At 59.7% G+C, this 16068-nt stretch overlaps 1 protein-coding gene across 1 annotated transcript in view; it reads right to left on the bottom strand.

The window, feature by feature from the left end:
- HS6ST1 (heparan sulfate 6-O-sulfotransferase 1) overlaps positions 1-12444 on the bottom strand; it is a 40462-nt gene extending 28018 nt beyond the window's left edge. The window contains exon 1 of the mRNA XM_055571868.1: positions 11629-12444. Coding sequence (XP_055427843.1) covers positions 11629-12155 — 527 coding nt within the window. The 5' untranslated portion in view covers positions 12156-12444. The remainder of the gene's footprint in view (positions 1-11628) is intronic.
- Positions 12445-16068: the final 3624 nt, after the last annotated feature.

Genomic DNA, 16068 nt, shown 5'->3' with positions numbered 1-16068 from the left:
GGCGGCTACTTGCCCGGCTGGGCCAGAGGAGGGGGGTCAAAAGTCACCAGAGGTCTCCCCGCAGGACCCTGTACCATCTCGGGCTGCTGAGAAAGCCCACCCTCAAAGCAGCCACGTGTCCCTCCATGACAGGCAGGCAATGTGGGGAGTTTGAGTCCTATCTGCCTGGGTGATGCCTGGCTCTCCCCTCTAGGGGGACCCTCCCCACTCCCTGCCACTGGGGAGAGGTTAAGAGGAAACCCTGGGGCCAAAGCCAAGTGTGAGTCCCAGCCCTGTGACGTGTGACGTGGGTGATGAGTCATTTAGGCTCTTGGTACCTTGGTCTCCTCATCTGGAGGGGAGGGCCCTAATGGTGAGGTGGGAGTGAGGCAGGCCTGGCACCCAGGCTGCCTGTCGTCACAGCCACTCTCTGTCCCTGGACTGTGTCCTCTGGGCGAGGACAGCTGCTCAGCCCGCTCCCAGCACGAGCACAGCATGCTGTATAAGCGGGGTGCTCAGGGAACGGGGCTTTCCCCAGCCCCTGCCTCCCCGACCACGGTCTGGCTGGAGGACTTCCTCCCGCTGAGCAGCATCCCAGAGGATCCTGCTTCACCCAGGGCTTGGAGGAAACTCTCACTGCTTCAAGACGGTGAGCCAGCCAACCCCACCTCCTGCAGCGGAGATGCAAACACAAAACATCCACGTGCGCGGGTCCTCCTTTTCCAAGGACACCAACGCTCCAGGGAGGTAAATATTTACATGCGAGCCTTTCAAGCGCGTAACTCCGAGGGGAGATGCTCGCCCACTGCCCACGGGCCGCAATGCCTGCTGTGCCTGTTCTCGGGGCCCTGCTAGCCCTGCGGTGGCTGGAACTAACTCTAGATGAACGGCGTGGGAGGTGGTCCAGGCGGTGGCCAAGTTGGGGGTTGCATGCCAAGGCTGCCCTGCCCCGAGTGCCTTTGCAGGAGGATGTGGGAAGCTCTGTTCTAGAGAAGGGTCATGCAGGGGTTCGGTCCTGGGGTGTGGCTGCTGCAGATGGGGGGACCAGGCACCTGGCTGGAGGTATAGTAGGCTGGGGGGTGCTGAAGTCAGTCCTCTGGGAAAGCCCAGATTTCCATCAGGAGGGGCAGGGAGGTGCCACGATTTCAGAGCACTGGGCTCCAGCTCTGGTTCTGGTGACAGGATCCTTCTTCTAGCCTGTTCTCACCGGGCCCTCACAAAGCAGAGCTGATGGGTGTGAGACGGAAGACCGCCTGTGTGGCTTTCTGGGCTTGCGCAGCTGCTGCTCTGGGTGCTGCTGAGGACGGACTCAGATGAGGGTCCGGGGCCTCCCTGCTGCAGGGAGGACAGCCGGTCAGCTGGGCACCTGTCTGCCCACTCACCCTTCCGGGCCTCTGGCTGGGTCCCCACCACAAAGGGGTCCCGGAGGAGTTCTGAGGTCAGCAGGAACATGCCCCTCCCTCCCTGGCAGGGGTACTTGGGGCCGTCGGCACGAGGACAAGGACACGTCTGGTCCACTGGGCCCCTCCGGGTCCAGGCACCAGTAAACCAAAGGCCCAGACCCACAGGCTGGTCAGGAGGAGAGGCCCGGCAAGCACAGCACGCACAGGACTTCGTACCAGGACACACAAAGGGGATGAGCCACCTCCCGGGGAGATACAGCCCAGAGACGTGAGCAGGTGAGCGGCTGGAGGGAACCTCCGCAGCCAGGAACCACACAAGGGGATGCCCATCTCGCCTGTCACGGGAAAAGAAACGTGTGCTAAGACCACAGTGGAGCATCCCCTAGTTTGGCAGAAATGGCAACACCTCACAAGCCAAATGGTGCGGCCCTCAGGCACGGCTGGGGTAGGGAGCGGGGTGGTGTGTCAGCGGAGCCCATCTGGAGAGCGCTGGCCGTGTCCAGCAGAGCCGAGGATGGGCCACCTTCCCTTGCTTCACCCCTGGGGACACGGAGGGTGGGCAAGTCTGGTCACTGTCACCTGGTCTGCGAAACACGCCCCCCAGCTACTCTTGGAGCGAAGCACAAGGAAGAGGATGTATCTAGACAAACCCGGGAGTCGACGCAGTACATGTGCACGTCACGGAGCCACACAGACCAACCTCACCAGCAAGGCTGCGCGAAGGGAGCGAGGCGCAGGCCGAGCACAGCCTGACACAGGCTCCAGAGTGTGGAACACCCAGCGGTGCTGTGCGCTCTCCACACGACCGTGTCCACACTGAGTGAACATGTGGGAGGGGGCGCAGGTAAGACATGGAACGCAGACAGCAGAGTGGTGGAAGGGCAGTGGTGAGCGCATGGCGCAGGGCGGTCGCCACGGGAACACATGAGCCTGCCGCTCCACTCCTGTCGCTATCCGCAGTGACCGCAGACTTCGCCCAGAGCAGACGGGGGCCAGGGACGGGGATGGACCACCGCACCCCTGGGCTCCTGTGGGGGCGGGGGGAGCGGAGCAAGACCCGGGGACCCACCTGGCCTTTCTGCCCCTCCCTGCCCTCTCCACTGAGCTCTTCCTGGCTGGGTCTCTAGGGGTTTCAGGGAGGCAGGCAGGAAAGTTGCTGCCAACACAGACCAGACACCAGGCCTAACCTGCACTGTCCCCACAGGCGATGATTACAGGCAGGCGGGGGCTCTGTGGCGATCCAGGGAGCGAACAAACCCTTTTGTTAAGTGGGCACAGGCAGGGAGGTGCCCAGTGCCACAGCCTGGGTGGGCAGGAGACCCCTATGGCAGAAGCAGGCACAGCCCAGGTCATCCTGTTAGAAGGCCCCTGATGCCTGTGGACAGCCCAGACAACTGCCCAGACTTTAGCAGCTGGCCCCTAAGCTGACCGACTCCGATGGGGGCAGGAGCCAAGTTTCCGGCCGCTTCTGAAGGGCTCTTTCCTGTCCCCAGAGAGAAGGGATATGCTATAGCCTCTTGTAAAAAAAACAGAGTCCCCAGCAATAGGCACAGTTCCAAGCCCTCACCTACGAGGCAGGCACTGTCGGCAGACCCATGTTACAGCTGGAAAATCAAGGCATAGAAGTCACAGAGTTGGCAGGTGACAGAACTGAGAATTCAACCTAGCTGCTGTTGCTCCAAGCCTGGGCCCCCAGCCTGGCTCTGCCGCCACCCCTGGTATGGAGCTGGAGTTCCCTGGTGGAGGCAGGGCCTGGCCACTGGCTGCTCCCGCTCCCCCACTGGTGGGCAGCCCAGGGATGACCTCTGTCCTTCCTTGTCCTGGAGGGCAGAGATAAGCTGATGGAGCTGACAGCCTGCTGGGGAACAGCACAATCCACTGAGTCGTCCATGGCTCCACTAGGCGGGTCAAGAAAATGATGCTCAGAGCCACGTGAGGATCCAGGTGGGGAGCCGGGCCAGACCTGGAGCCCAGACTGGTCTGACTCAGGTCGTGTCCACCTGGTGTGCTGGGGCCAGCACAGACTTCCGTGGAGGGGCCTGGCCTGCAGAGAGGCCGGGGGCCCAGCTCCTGCCTGGGACCAATGGGCAATGTGCATCTCCCACACCACTGACCCACTTCAACTCTACAGCTTTATAAACCACTAACTCCAGAGTTTTTATTTTTTTAGTTACAATTAACACATTTCCAGACAATTACTGATTTGCTCTGATCCCCTGCCCTGGGCCCCTTGGGGCCTTTTAAAGTTCCCCACATAAAAGAGGCTACTGCGCTGCTCACAGGGGACTCTCACAGACAGCCGGACGCTCCCACGGGGCCCCAGGCCCATCCCCCTTCCACACTCGTGCCGTGGGAAGCCGCTGACAGCCCCCTGCACAACTGAGGGCCTGGACCTTGCTCCCAGGCACTGAGGCTTGCATGCATCCCTGGACTGAAGAATTCTGTGGGATTACCAGTGGCTGTGGCTTCAATAGGACACACACAATCTGGGGCTGGAGGGCCCAGGGGCCATGGGCTACAGGCTCCCCTACAGACTCAAATGATAAGCTCCCCATCCCCATTTTAGAGATGGGGAAACTGAGCCTCAGATGGTTGTTTCTCTGTGCCCACGAGACCCACCAGCTCCAAGCACAAGGTTAGAGAGGATCCTGGGGCTCCTCTCTCCTCCTCTGGGTCCCAGTCTGGGCTGCTGGGGCCTGGAGCTATGGGCTGGGCTTCCTGAAAGGAACCTGAGGGATGAGTCCCCACGTACCTCAGGCCCTGGAGCCTGAGCCCCAGGGCACACAGAGAGGGCGGCCTTGCAGAACTCAGATAGCCCTGGTGAGCTGAGGCTCCAGACCCTGGGTGGCTGGCTGAGTGACTACAGCCAGGGTGGGGACAGGGCCTCCAAATGGTCCAGCTGTCCCGGGGGAGCCTCGAGAGAGATGCACATGGGCAGCGCTGCAGGAAAGGCCGCTGGCCAGCTGGGGAGCTGCATGGCCTCAGCAAAGCTCCCAGCACCCAGAGCCAGCTGGGAGCCTGGCTGGGGTCTGTTGATGGTGGTGGGAGCGCAGGGCTGCCCGGGATAGTTTCTGTGTCCCCATCAAGGAAAGCAGGCCCCAGGTCCACACGGAGGCTGGGACAGGGCGTGTGTGGTCCCCAGGGGCTGAATGCCTCCTCCCTGGGCCCACCTGCTGACCCTGACATCCTCCAACGGTACCCACCTGGGTGGGTGGGAAGGGGCAGTCCGGGAGCAGTGGTGTGGGGATCTTCACACAACACTTTTCCAAAATAACAGGCCTTGTAAGCTGGGGACTTGGGACAATGCCACACCAGGAAGGGGACACTTCACCAGGGAGGAACAGAGAGTTCAGGCCGTATATCCCATAGCCAGACGCGACAGGGCCCTTCTCCACGCACACCGCCTCCCTGCCCCCAGTGCCCTCTTTCCTTACCACCTGCTCCTGTGACTGCCCGTGGGTCTCAGACAATACGAGTAACCTTGGTTCTAGAGCACTGCTTTGGTCTGCACTCCTAGTGACCCTCCTGCAAAGCCCCGTGCAGAGGTGTCCCCTCTAAACCCCTCAGATACTGCAGGTCACACGTCCTGCTGTTACCTCTCACATTCCTATTTTTGTGATCAGGAGAAATTTTTTTCTGTTATGCAGAAAAAAGGTCCAAATGCCATCCCCCTCCCCCGCCACAACCAAAAAATAAGACACATCAAACTGACAGCAAAAATGTAACAGCAAAAGAAAGAGTGAACTGAGCTCTGGAAGAGTCAGGACTAAGTCTTGAAAGACGGAAACTCTGCAAATGTGCCTTCTGCCTGTGAGTGCTGGCCAGTGAGGCCAAAGGACAGGCCCCCAAAGAGGACAGTGGGTGGCCGTGAGATGGATCTCTGTGCTGTAAATCCCCGCCAGGGAGACCATTGTCAGGAGGGCCCACAGCCCCTTCCCATCCTGTCCGCCCCACAGGCCCACTGAATGAGGTCCTGGCCTGAATCCCACAGCCCTTCCAGCAGGGCCGGGTGGGGCAGCAGCTGCAGGCCCAGGACCACGCGGCGAGGACCTGGTCCCCAGGACAGGTGGTGGAGCACCGGCTTCACTGGGCTGGGAGCCGCTGCGCTGTGCCTGGTCTTAGCTGCCGGCAGCGCTGGTGCCCCAACAGATCCCCCTGCGCTGCCCGCCAGAGACAGGAGCATGTGGCCGGATTCCCACCTTGCTACTACACAAGTCAAGGCTGCCGGACATCCTCCGATAAACGGACAGCGCAGATCTGCACAGCAAACTGCCCGTGTCCGCCCAGGGTCTGGGGAGCCCATGCCTTCTGCCTGGGTGGGATGCCTGACAGTGGGCAGTGGTTCTCACCACAGTCAGTCTTTCCAGGTGGGGGCACCACGGCGGGGGGTCGGTGCGCAGGGCACATAGACCTCAGGATAGACAGACATTGGGACGCCAGCTCCCTAACTCTTCTGGGTCTCGACTTCCTTGCAGGGGAATATAGGGACAACTGTTATTCACTTGCTTTGTGGGAGTGGGGAGCTAAACAAGATGACCCCCACTCCCCTGTTCCAAATACCACTGAGCACTCGGGGGACAAGAGCCAATGTCTCGTCTATACCCATCCGTCTGCTGACCCTGGCTTCCCAGACTTGGGCCCTCATGGCCCATTGCCCTCCCCTTCAGCCCTACGTGGCAGAGAGCTGCACCCTTGCTCTGGGCAGGGGTGAAATGCAGACATCTGTGACCATATGGACTGGCATTTGGGGTGGCTGGGCACACCCTGTCCACACCCTCCACCTCCAAAGTGATGCACCGCCCTCAAGGGTACACTTGTCAGGCAGGACTTCTCAATAAAAACCAGGTACAGTTTAGTCATTTAAGAAAGTCAACTCTTTAAACCCAGAACATATTTAATACCAACAAGATGGGCACTCAAATACCATTTGTGGCTACAAGGTATAGCCTTTCTGAGAAGTAATTTAACACATACGTTGAGAGCATTTAAACATTCACACCATTCAACTCAGAAATTCCACTCCTAGGAAATTCCAAAGGAAATCAGGGCTATGCAAGATATTTTATTTTACGGACACGGGTGTCCACTGCAGCATTACTTACGGGAGCCAGAAATGGGAAATCTGCGCACTCAGCACCAGAGGAGAACCAGCCATGGTGCACCCAGAGGTGGGTCACCTGCAGCCAATAAATCACTAAGTTTTTAATGACACGGAAGACCGTCTACAGACAATTCACACTATGGTTTTAATTATAATAAAAACAACAGGTACGCATAGAGAATGGGCTTCCCAGGTGGCTCAGTGGTAAAGAATCAGCCTGACAAACAGGAGACCGCAGCTATAATCCCTGGGTTGGAAAGATGCCCTGGAGAAGTGAATGGCAACTCACTCCAGCATTCTTGCCTGGAATATTACAGGGGCAGAGGAGCCTGGCAGGCTATAGTCCATGGGGTCGCAGAGTCGGACATGACAGCTCACACATATGCACAGATAATAGTCATTTTCCCTTTTTTACTTTCCTCCTGATTGTCTACCATAATCATTACTTTATAAAAAGGACAAAAAACAAGAGAATGTGGGATTTTCCAGGCAAGAATACTGGGGTGGGTTGCCATTTCCTTCTCCAGGGGATCTTCCTGACCCAGGGATTGAACCCGGGTCTCCTGCATTGCAGGCAGACTCTTTACTGTCTGAGCCACCAGGGAAGCTAAGGGTGATGAGACCAGGCCCCAAATGACGGCCTGCCTCTCCAAGGGCAACAGGAAACTTCTCAGTCCTGCCACCGAGAAACAAACCCTGACTCCACAAAGACCAGGGGCTTCACAGTCCCTGGGCCCCAGGGCTGTGCCCACTGGGAAGGTTCTCTGACCTGTGGGGGGCAAACAAGCCCTCCACCCTGCGTCCAGCCCACTCTGCACTGCTCAGGGTTTTATTAGGGAAGTAGCTGGGAGAATAGAAAACCCTGGTCCTACAGGCTCTGTGGTGCTTCGGTGACAACAGTTGTCGAGCCTGATGGCTTCGCAGGCCGGGCACTATTTAAAATGATCGCCACAAAGTCATTTAAAAGTTTGTCTTACACGTTTGCTTAAAAAGAAGAGGTTTCTTTTTCCAAGGAAAATCTAGCTCTGGATGTCTTGACCTTAGATTCCTTTTGTCTCAACCCTAGACCTGTCTGGGCGACTCCCCCGGGGGGGCCAGTCCCTGCCACGTGCTCCGGTGTGTCTGCCCCCCTGCAGGCAAACGCAGATTTTGTCTTCTGACTGCACTAAGACTATGCGAAGGCAAGCTGCGAACTGTCGGGTGCCATAGCAATGCTCCAAGCTAGCCTGTGTGGGGCCACTGAGGTTCTCCGGGAGCAGCAGCGCACTCAAGGCTGACTGCTTGAACCTGACTCACCAGAGGACACCGGGGGAAGGGCAGGCTGAGTGCAGCTCCCGGAGAGCCTGCAGGACCAGGCGGTGAACCTTCTTCTTGTCAGATTGGCCAGCACCAATCTGGCCTCTGGCCGGTGCCCAAATGCCATGGACATGCCAGGATGGCAGATGGAGAGCAGCCAAGGGCACCTAAGGCAACAATGGCACAGCCAGGGAAGGCTTCTTGGAGGAAGGGGCAGCGGAACTGACGCTGGCGGAGGAGGCAGAGCCGGCAGAACAGTGGCAGGGAGGAGGGTGTGCTGGGCAGAGGGCCGCACAGAGTCAGCTGCCGGCACCAGCAGATCTCTGAACCCAGAGAGGCCTCTGGGACAGCGGAGGCAGTGTGAGTGGCCCGAACGACGCTGCAGCACTGACATGGAGATGCCTCCTTCCTGCCCGAAGGCTCTGCCGGGGAGGGTAGTCGGAGCTCAACCAGGGGCTCCCGGGGCGGGGGGTCCTACTGCAGAGAGGACCCCATGAAGGTGGCCCAGAAGCCACACTCGAGTCCCAAATGCCCTCTGTGGCTCCAAATGAAACCTGCCCAACTTTAGGGACATGTCCAGGGCAACTCAGGCGAGATCCTGACGGTGGCTCCTCTTCCATCTACTCTGGAAGAGCAACTGGGGCCATTCTGGCCTCTAGGAGCACCGTCCTGACCCTACAAGGTGACAGGGGAGCAGGGGGTGCTGAGACACCCTAACCAACGTGGGCCTTGGCAGCGCTTTGCCACCAGCCTGCTGCCATGGACAGCCACACCCCTCTGAGGCCAGTCCTCCTTGGGGGCCTCACAAACACTCCTGGCAGATGCCAGCAGGTATGGCAGTTCCCACCGTGGACACAAGACCAAAGAGGGAGCTGCCAATGCTTGTACCCACACCTGTTCCTCTCTGCCAAGTCAGGAAGCACTCACAGATGCTGGAAGTGCCAAACCATATTCCAGCAAAGCGTTGGAAACCCATCCATCTCCACTTGTCACCTCGACGCATGCCCAGCTCAGAGGCACCCAGGCCGATGCCGTGTGGCAACGAGGCGCGGAAGCCGTGAAAACCCTCACTTCCCTGCACGGCGAGCCCCAGAGCACCGCAGACACTGGCACCAGGAACTGGGAGAGGCTGGGGGAGAGCTTCTAGTGGCACACCTCACAGCAGTGAGACATCTGGCCACCCTCCACCCCGCCCCCGGCCCAGTGCAAAGTGCTTGGCTCTGGGGACTAGAGAGGAGGAAAGAAGGGCTCTTGCCCAGGGCCAGACCCCAAAGTGCCCGTCACTTCTCAGTTCAATAGTCAGGCGGTCATTCCAAGCGCAGGTTGAAGGAGGGCGAGGGTGACATCTGAGCCTCCTGAAACCAGGCACCGCTCAACACCAGGCACCCCTTGGAGGTTGGGCACTGCCACCGCCCTTCTGGGTGCTGGGTCCCTGGGCAGATGAGGGAGCCGCACCCTGACCCCCGGGCACGCTGGCCCAGCCCCAGACTGGGGGAGCAGCACACAGGCTTGTAAACACACAAAGCAGAGATTTCCCTGGCTCCTCCAGGAAGCTTGTTAAGAAAGCCATCTACCTAGCGCCTGGACCGGAACTGAAGGGAGAGGTGGGAGAGAGTGACAAAGAGTGCCGGCAAGGCTCCGTCACCTGCCTGGAGGCACAGCCCACTCCCAGAGCAGACAGCAGAGGGCGGGCGCGCAAGGACCCTGGAAACCCCTCCTCCACGGCCGCAGGAAGCTGCTGAGCTCAGCAACTTCCCAGTGTGGCGGGCAGCAGGCCAACTGCGCATGGAGTCTTCCATTCCTGTTCCTCACGTCCACCTGGAGGAGGGGGTGCCAGGCATCCCTTCCTCCTGCAGCACCTGGGGACTCTAGTTGGCTTCCCCACTTCCCTCACTCCTGTCTGTGGGGGTGGCTGGGCCTGTTGCTCTGGTGGACAGGCTCTGGAGAAGACAGACCAGGGGCTCTTCACCCTGACGACCCAAAGAGAAAATCATCCTCAGAAGATGGGGCTGTAGGAAAGTGTCCTGGTGGCCAACTAGGGCTGAGGGATACGTCTGCTGGGCAAGCCCAACTCAAGCCTCTAGACAGTGCCCAAAGGGAGGCCGGCACACTCTCCCCTCCAGGGCTCTCCCTAGCTAATTCCCTCTGGCAGATGGGACACTTCTGACTCCCACTCCCCACTGCTACAGGCAGAGAGGTGCCTGTGTGTGTGTGTTAATCACTCAGTCATCTCCGACTCTTTGCGACTTTACAGAATATAGCCCACCAGGCTCCTCTGTCCATGGAACTGTCCAGGCAAGAATACTGGAGTGAGTAGCCATTCCTTTCTCCAGGGTGAGAGGTGCCTACTCAGGCCTATATTTGGGCTGCTCAGTGTCCAGTTCTGGGGGCCTACGGTCCTGGTGAACAGGATGGATGGGCAGGTAGCTGCAAGCCCCTGTGCTCAGCTCCATCTAGCACAGAGTGGCTGGACCCTGCATAGCAGGGGGGGACAAGGAGGTGGTACAAGGCCAGGAAAGTGCACCTGTACAGATTAGACTGAGTGCTGGGCAGGCATTAGTGCTTTAAAGACCCCAGACAGGCTGACCGGTAATTCACGTAGCCTTAAATGACCCAGCAGGACACTTCTCAAGCTGAGAGCTGCTGTTGGTGTGGGGACAGCCAAGGGAAAGTGGGAAGACCCCTTCTCTTCCCCTAAACTCTGACAGCCTAGGAAACACTACAGGAGGACTAAGAGTCGAGCAGGGAATCCAGAGCTGGCAGATACCAACCCTCATCTTCCAAACACACCCAAGACCTTGCACCTTCGACCCAGGAGTGCTGCTGACAACCAGCTACCCAGGTCACACAGCTCCCGAAGCCCAACCTTCCCATGGACGCAGTCTCAAGGCAAACATGGAACATAAACAAAAGGCAGGCAAGAAGACCTCCCTTCTGGCCCTTCCTAGTCTAAACGTCCTAGGGAGAAGGCCCCACAGGGCATGAACACAAACCGGAGAAAGAGAGACCCAACTTTAACCCTTGGAAACCCTGCACCGTGGGGAGGGAGGGTGTTTCTGGGTAAAAAAGTCCTTCCCATGAAAACTGTCCCTGCGACACGTCAGCCCTGTGTCCCCAGTCTCCCAGGGGAGGTGTCTGGGTGCTCAGGTGCCTCCAGCCAGCTCAGCTCCCCCCAGCCTGTCCTTGGCCTGCTTCTGCTCCTCTTTCAGAGCGAGTTTGCCCCTAGTTAGGGCCCACTCGCAGGGGCGGGGCGGGCAGCACTGCTTCCTCCCCGCCCCCCAGCCCCAGGTGACACTCGGGCCTTTGTTCTTCCTGCACACCTGGGCACTGCAGAGCCAACCCCCTTCCCTGGCAGCTCCTCCCCAGCCCTCTCAAGGCAGGCTGGCGGGCGGGGGGACCCCCCGCAGGTGCAGAGGGAGAGGCCCCTCACTTCTCTCACTTTCGATTTGGGCGCGAGAGCCGCGCGGGGAAGCCAGGTGGGCTACAAGCGCACAGAAACCCGCTATCCCGCCCGACGACACAGGCCAGCCTGGACGCAGAGCTGAGGCATGACAGGTGACAGCCCGAGGGCAGGGGGCGGTGACCCCGGGAAGCCCAGACGCCGCGCGGCCCGGCGGGTGGTGGGGAAAAGTAAAGAGGTGCAGAGCACGAGGGGAGAGGGGGCATTCGAGCACAGGGACCACAGCGGGCCGCGGCAGACGGACAGCGGACTCGGGCGCCCAGAGTTAAGGAGGCGGTCCAGAAGGCTGCAGCGAGTGGCAGCCCCGAGAGGGCAGGAGTGCAGGGCAGGGAGCAAAGGGCGGGCCCAGGACCGCCCGGCGGGGACCCGGCCCGTCGGTGGACGCTCACCTGGGCGTGCGCAGCGCGGCGGGGTCGCGGCGCTCCAGCACGCCGGGCACGCAGTTCGTGAGCTCGGTCCAGTCGGCGTGCAGCCCGCAGCTCCAGCCCGTGGAGAAACGGGAGAAGAGCCAGGTCTCGCGGCGATTGGGCCGGTAGCAGGTGCACTTTTTCTGGCCTGGCCGGCAGTCGCAGGGCACCTCCAGGCGCACGTTCTGCACGAGGTGGCGGCCAAAGGTGGTACCGCCCGTTTTCTGGATGTGCAGGAAGACGATCACGTCGTCGCCCTTCATGTCAAAGTGCAGCGAGCGCTCCAGCTCGCGCACCGGGAAGTAGTACTTCTTCTCGTAGTGCGGGTCGGGCGTGGGGAAGAGATCCAGGTCGTCGGGCGGCGCGCGGCCGCCGGGCGCGCCCAGGCTCAAGCCCGGGCCCGCGTACTGGTAGAGGATGAGCATGAAGCACGCCGAGCCCACCACCACCAGCAAGAACTTGCTGGCGCGCTCAACCATGGTCCTGCCGCCGGCGCGCCGCCGCCGCATGTGTCACCATTGCCAGCGGCCCGGGCGCGGGGCGCGGGGCCTGGAGGGCGGGGGGCGCGGGCGCAGCTGCTCTGCCGCCGCCGCCGCCGCCCGCGCTCCGGCCCGGCCCGGCTACTCGGCGCCCAGGCCGCCCGCAGCGGCGCGCGCCCCGGCCCTTCGCGGCGCCATGGCTGCTCTCCGCCCGGCCCCCACCCTCCGGCCCGACCCCGGCTGGGCTCCGGTTCGGCTCCGGCCCTGCTCCAGCTCGCGCCCCCTGCGGCCCCACGCCGGTCACTCGGCTCCGCTCCGCGGCTCTGCCAGAACGCTCTGCGCCGCCCCGCGCGCCGCCGCGTCTCCGCAGTCTGCCGCCGCCCCGCCCAGGCCCGCCCCCGGCCCGCCCCCGCCGCGCCTCTTGCCGTCGCCGCCCGAGTTGATCCGCGGCCCCGCCCCCAGAGACCCGGGGCTGCTGGCGGGTCCGACCCGGCGCTCGGACGCTGGTCTCTGGCCTTATCGAGGCCCCTCCGAGGCGGGTAGCGAAGACTGGGAACTGGTTGATGTCCGCAGAGGCGTGGGGAGCGACTGGAGAAACGTGTAGCGGGGCGCAGATGGCCCTTCTGGGGTGTATGGGGGGGGGTGGGGCTCGCGGCGACGAGTTCCTCTGGGGACTGGGTCCCCCTTCCCGCTTCACGGGAGGGAACACCTTGACTTTGCAAGCCGGGCACTCTGAAGTTCCAAACGCGAGGGGTCGGGGGCTGGATGGACTTGGTGGGATCTGGGGGGCGGTGGGGCGGGGCGCGGGTCGCGAAGGAAAAAGGGAAGGTTGGGGGCGGGGAGCCTGGGGTCCACGACGGCAGTCGACCTTCCTCCTCTATCCCCGGCACCCCGGTTTTGGGACCTTGACCCGGAGCCGCTCGCGGAGAGATGCTCCAGTGTCCGCGGAAGACTTCGGGCCAGCCTTATGCAGTCTTTCGTTCTTTAGCCAACATGCATTTTTTTTCCTCCTAGTTTAATTATAATCTCAATGAGAAAGTTATATAAAGTTGAGCCAATATTTAAAATTGTGAGCGTCCACAAAAACATTCCAACTTCTGGCTTTGGTACATGGGTCAGAGAGTCTGGCGGCCCTGGGCCTTTCCTGTCCGTGGTGGCGCCCCACCGCCCCCGCGGGCCTTTCTCCCGGTTAGCCCAGCCTGCCCCCACGCCTTCCGGCTTGGGCCCTGAGCCGCACACCCTGCGCTTGCCCCGGAACCACACAGCCTGGTCCTGACTGGGCTCAGACGCTCTGGCGTCTCCATGGAACAGGAAGTGGGCCAGATTGTGAAATGACCTGTTGAGAATCTCTGCCCTGCCTCGCTGAGGGCGGGCGCTAGTGTTTGGACTCAGGTCCGGTGGTCTCAGAGCGATTCCGGCTGTCAGGCCTGGGTTTAAGTGTTCGCATAAACCTCTGCCACGGCCTTCCCTGGTTTCTGTGATATGGGTCCTGAAGAGGCTTTGTGAGGGTTTATTGTGTCAATCATATTTCAACTAAACTGTTGAAAATATTAATATATAAAATCACACCAGAAATCCTTTCTGGAAGCAAACCCAGAGAACTGGAAAACTAACCACCGACACCCCAAAATCCAACTAAGAGGGGAGCATGCTCTTTTCAGAAGGGCTGAAGGCACATCTGCTCTGCTGCAGCACCCTGAATATAATACAGGGTGACCTAAGGCCCACTGGGAGTGTGGTGGGGTGGCCAGGCCCCAGTGTGACCCAGGTCCTCAAAATCCCTGCCCCCTCTGTAGCTACTTTCAAACTACCTGGTCCCGGAGCCCTGTGGGTGGCCTGGTCAGACTTTTCCAGTGAGGATCCATTCTTGGCAGGAGTGGAGGCAAGCCCAGCGGTGAACCTGGGGCCGCCTGCCTGTCTGCAGTCACGTGACCCCATTTTGGCCTGAGGCCCGAGGAGTCTTCCTGCAGGACCCTGGAGGCGGCAGTCCAGACCTGGAGGGCAGAGCTGCCCTGGGGCAGCCCAGCAGTGTCCTTCCCCAGATGCCAACGCTCTATCATGTGGTGAATAGTGATTAAGGCTGCTCTTTATCCAGAACCACTGGGTACCAGTCACTGTAGATGTGTCATTTCTGAGCCCATCAGCAAGTCTGCAGAGAAGACCATGACACACATTTTACAGAAGAGAAAACTGAGATCCGAGAGGTGAAGATGTTGGCCAGGATCACATGGGTGGCCGGTGGTCTCTCTTCCTGACCCACGAGAGCAGGGTGAACAAAACCTGAGCAAAAGCCTACCCCTCAGGCACCCTGCCCCCTCAGCCCTGGGTGTCTAGGGCCCCCGTGGAGATCCCAGGTGTCCCCCAGGCCTGGCTGAGCTCCTTTCTTGTGAAGTCAGCAGAGCTGGGATTCTGATCCTGGCTTGTCTGGCCCTTACTCACCCCTACACTCCACTCAGCTCCTGAGATCAGGGGCCAAGGCTGGAGTGGGGCGCAGAAGGAGGTCTGGAAGGACCACTCCTCAGTTCCTCGTGATGATCTCTGCTGCCACATGGGAACGTGGTCCAGAATATTCACAAGAAACCTGGACTGTTACCGAAAGGCCACCCAAACCATCTGTGCTTGGCCTATGGCCTCATCTTGTGACAATCTGATTGTTCCGATGGAGAAACTGAGGCCCAGAGAGGGTAGAGAGTCCCAGTACAGGGTCCCCAGTGGATGGTTGCCCTGCCCCGGAGCTGCCTGACCCACGGATTAGCAGCTGCCCCAGGGAAGCTGGAGGCCTCCCTGGTGGCTCAGTGGTAAAGAATCTGCCTGCCAAGCAGGAGCGGAGAAGGCGATGGCACCCCACTCCAGTTCTCTTGCCTGGAAAATCCCATGGACGGAGGAGCCTGGTAGGCTGCAGTCCATGGGGTCACGAAGAGTCGGACGCGACTGAACGACTTCACTTTCACTTTTCACTTTCATGCATTGGAGAAGGAAATGGCAACCCACTCCAGTGTTCTTGCCTGGAGAATCCCAGGGACAGGGGAGCCTGGTGGGCTGCCGTCTATGGGGTCACACAGAGTCGGACACGACTGAAGTGACTTAGCAGCAGCAGCCAAGCAGGAGACATGAGTTTGATCCCTGGGTCAGGAAGATCCTCTAGAGAACGAAATGGCAGCCCACTCCAGTATTCTTGCCTGGGAACTCCCATGGACAGAGGAGCCTGGTGGGCTACAGTGCATGAAGTTACAAAGAGTCAGATATGACTTAGTGATTAAACAACAATAGGGAAGCTGTTTAATCCAGCTTTGTTTCTGCCAGAATGATCATAGGGAACCCCATATTTAGCTTAGAAGCCCTTTCTTCATAGAAATTCTCTTAGTGGGGAAGAAACTCTTCCTAGATGGCCATAGGATTTTACTCAGTTATCCCCTTTATATTGCACACACATTATGAGATCCCATGCCTGTAGGTTCTCCATCTCAGAGTTGAGTCAGCGGAGCCATGGAGTCAAGTTGCTTCAGTGACTCAGTGGACCTTCGGGAAGGGGTGGAATCCTTTCCCTCTCCCCAGCCTAAGCCTCATCAACTCTCACTGTCATCCCCTGACAAACGGGCAGAGGCACGCACACCAAAGGGCAGTGTGCGTTTCATGTGAGGTCGCAGCATCGCCAGGTGCCTGGCGCTCAGGGGATCCTCCTCAGCCACTGTTTCCTTTGTCTCCCAACTTGATCAGCTTGGTAGCCAAGATTCCCCATAGTTCTAAGATCGGGTATGAGTATAAGGAGGGCTAACAGTTTGCTGCAGGCAGTGCCCAGCCTTGAGTATTTTCAGAGTTCAGGGAAAAGCAGTCGCCGCCCTCCCGTCTGTGACTTTCTTTGTCCTCTGAATATTCACTTCATAAAGTCTTTAATGTATGATTTCTGGCTTAATGTCGAAGAAAGGGGAAAGAACATGGCTAA

This window comes from Bubalus kerabau, chromosome 3, assembly GCF_029407905.1.
Source record: "Bubalus kerabau isolate K-KA32 ecotype Philippines breed swamp buffalo chromosome 3, PCC_UOA_SB_1v2, whole genome shotgun sequence".
Lineage (NCBI taxonomy): Eukaryota > Metazoa > Chordata > Mammalia > Artiodactyla > Bovidae > Bubalus > Bubalus kerabau.
This window is presented reverse-complemented; position numbering and strand designations above follow the sequence as displayed.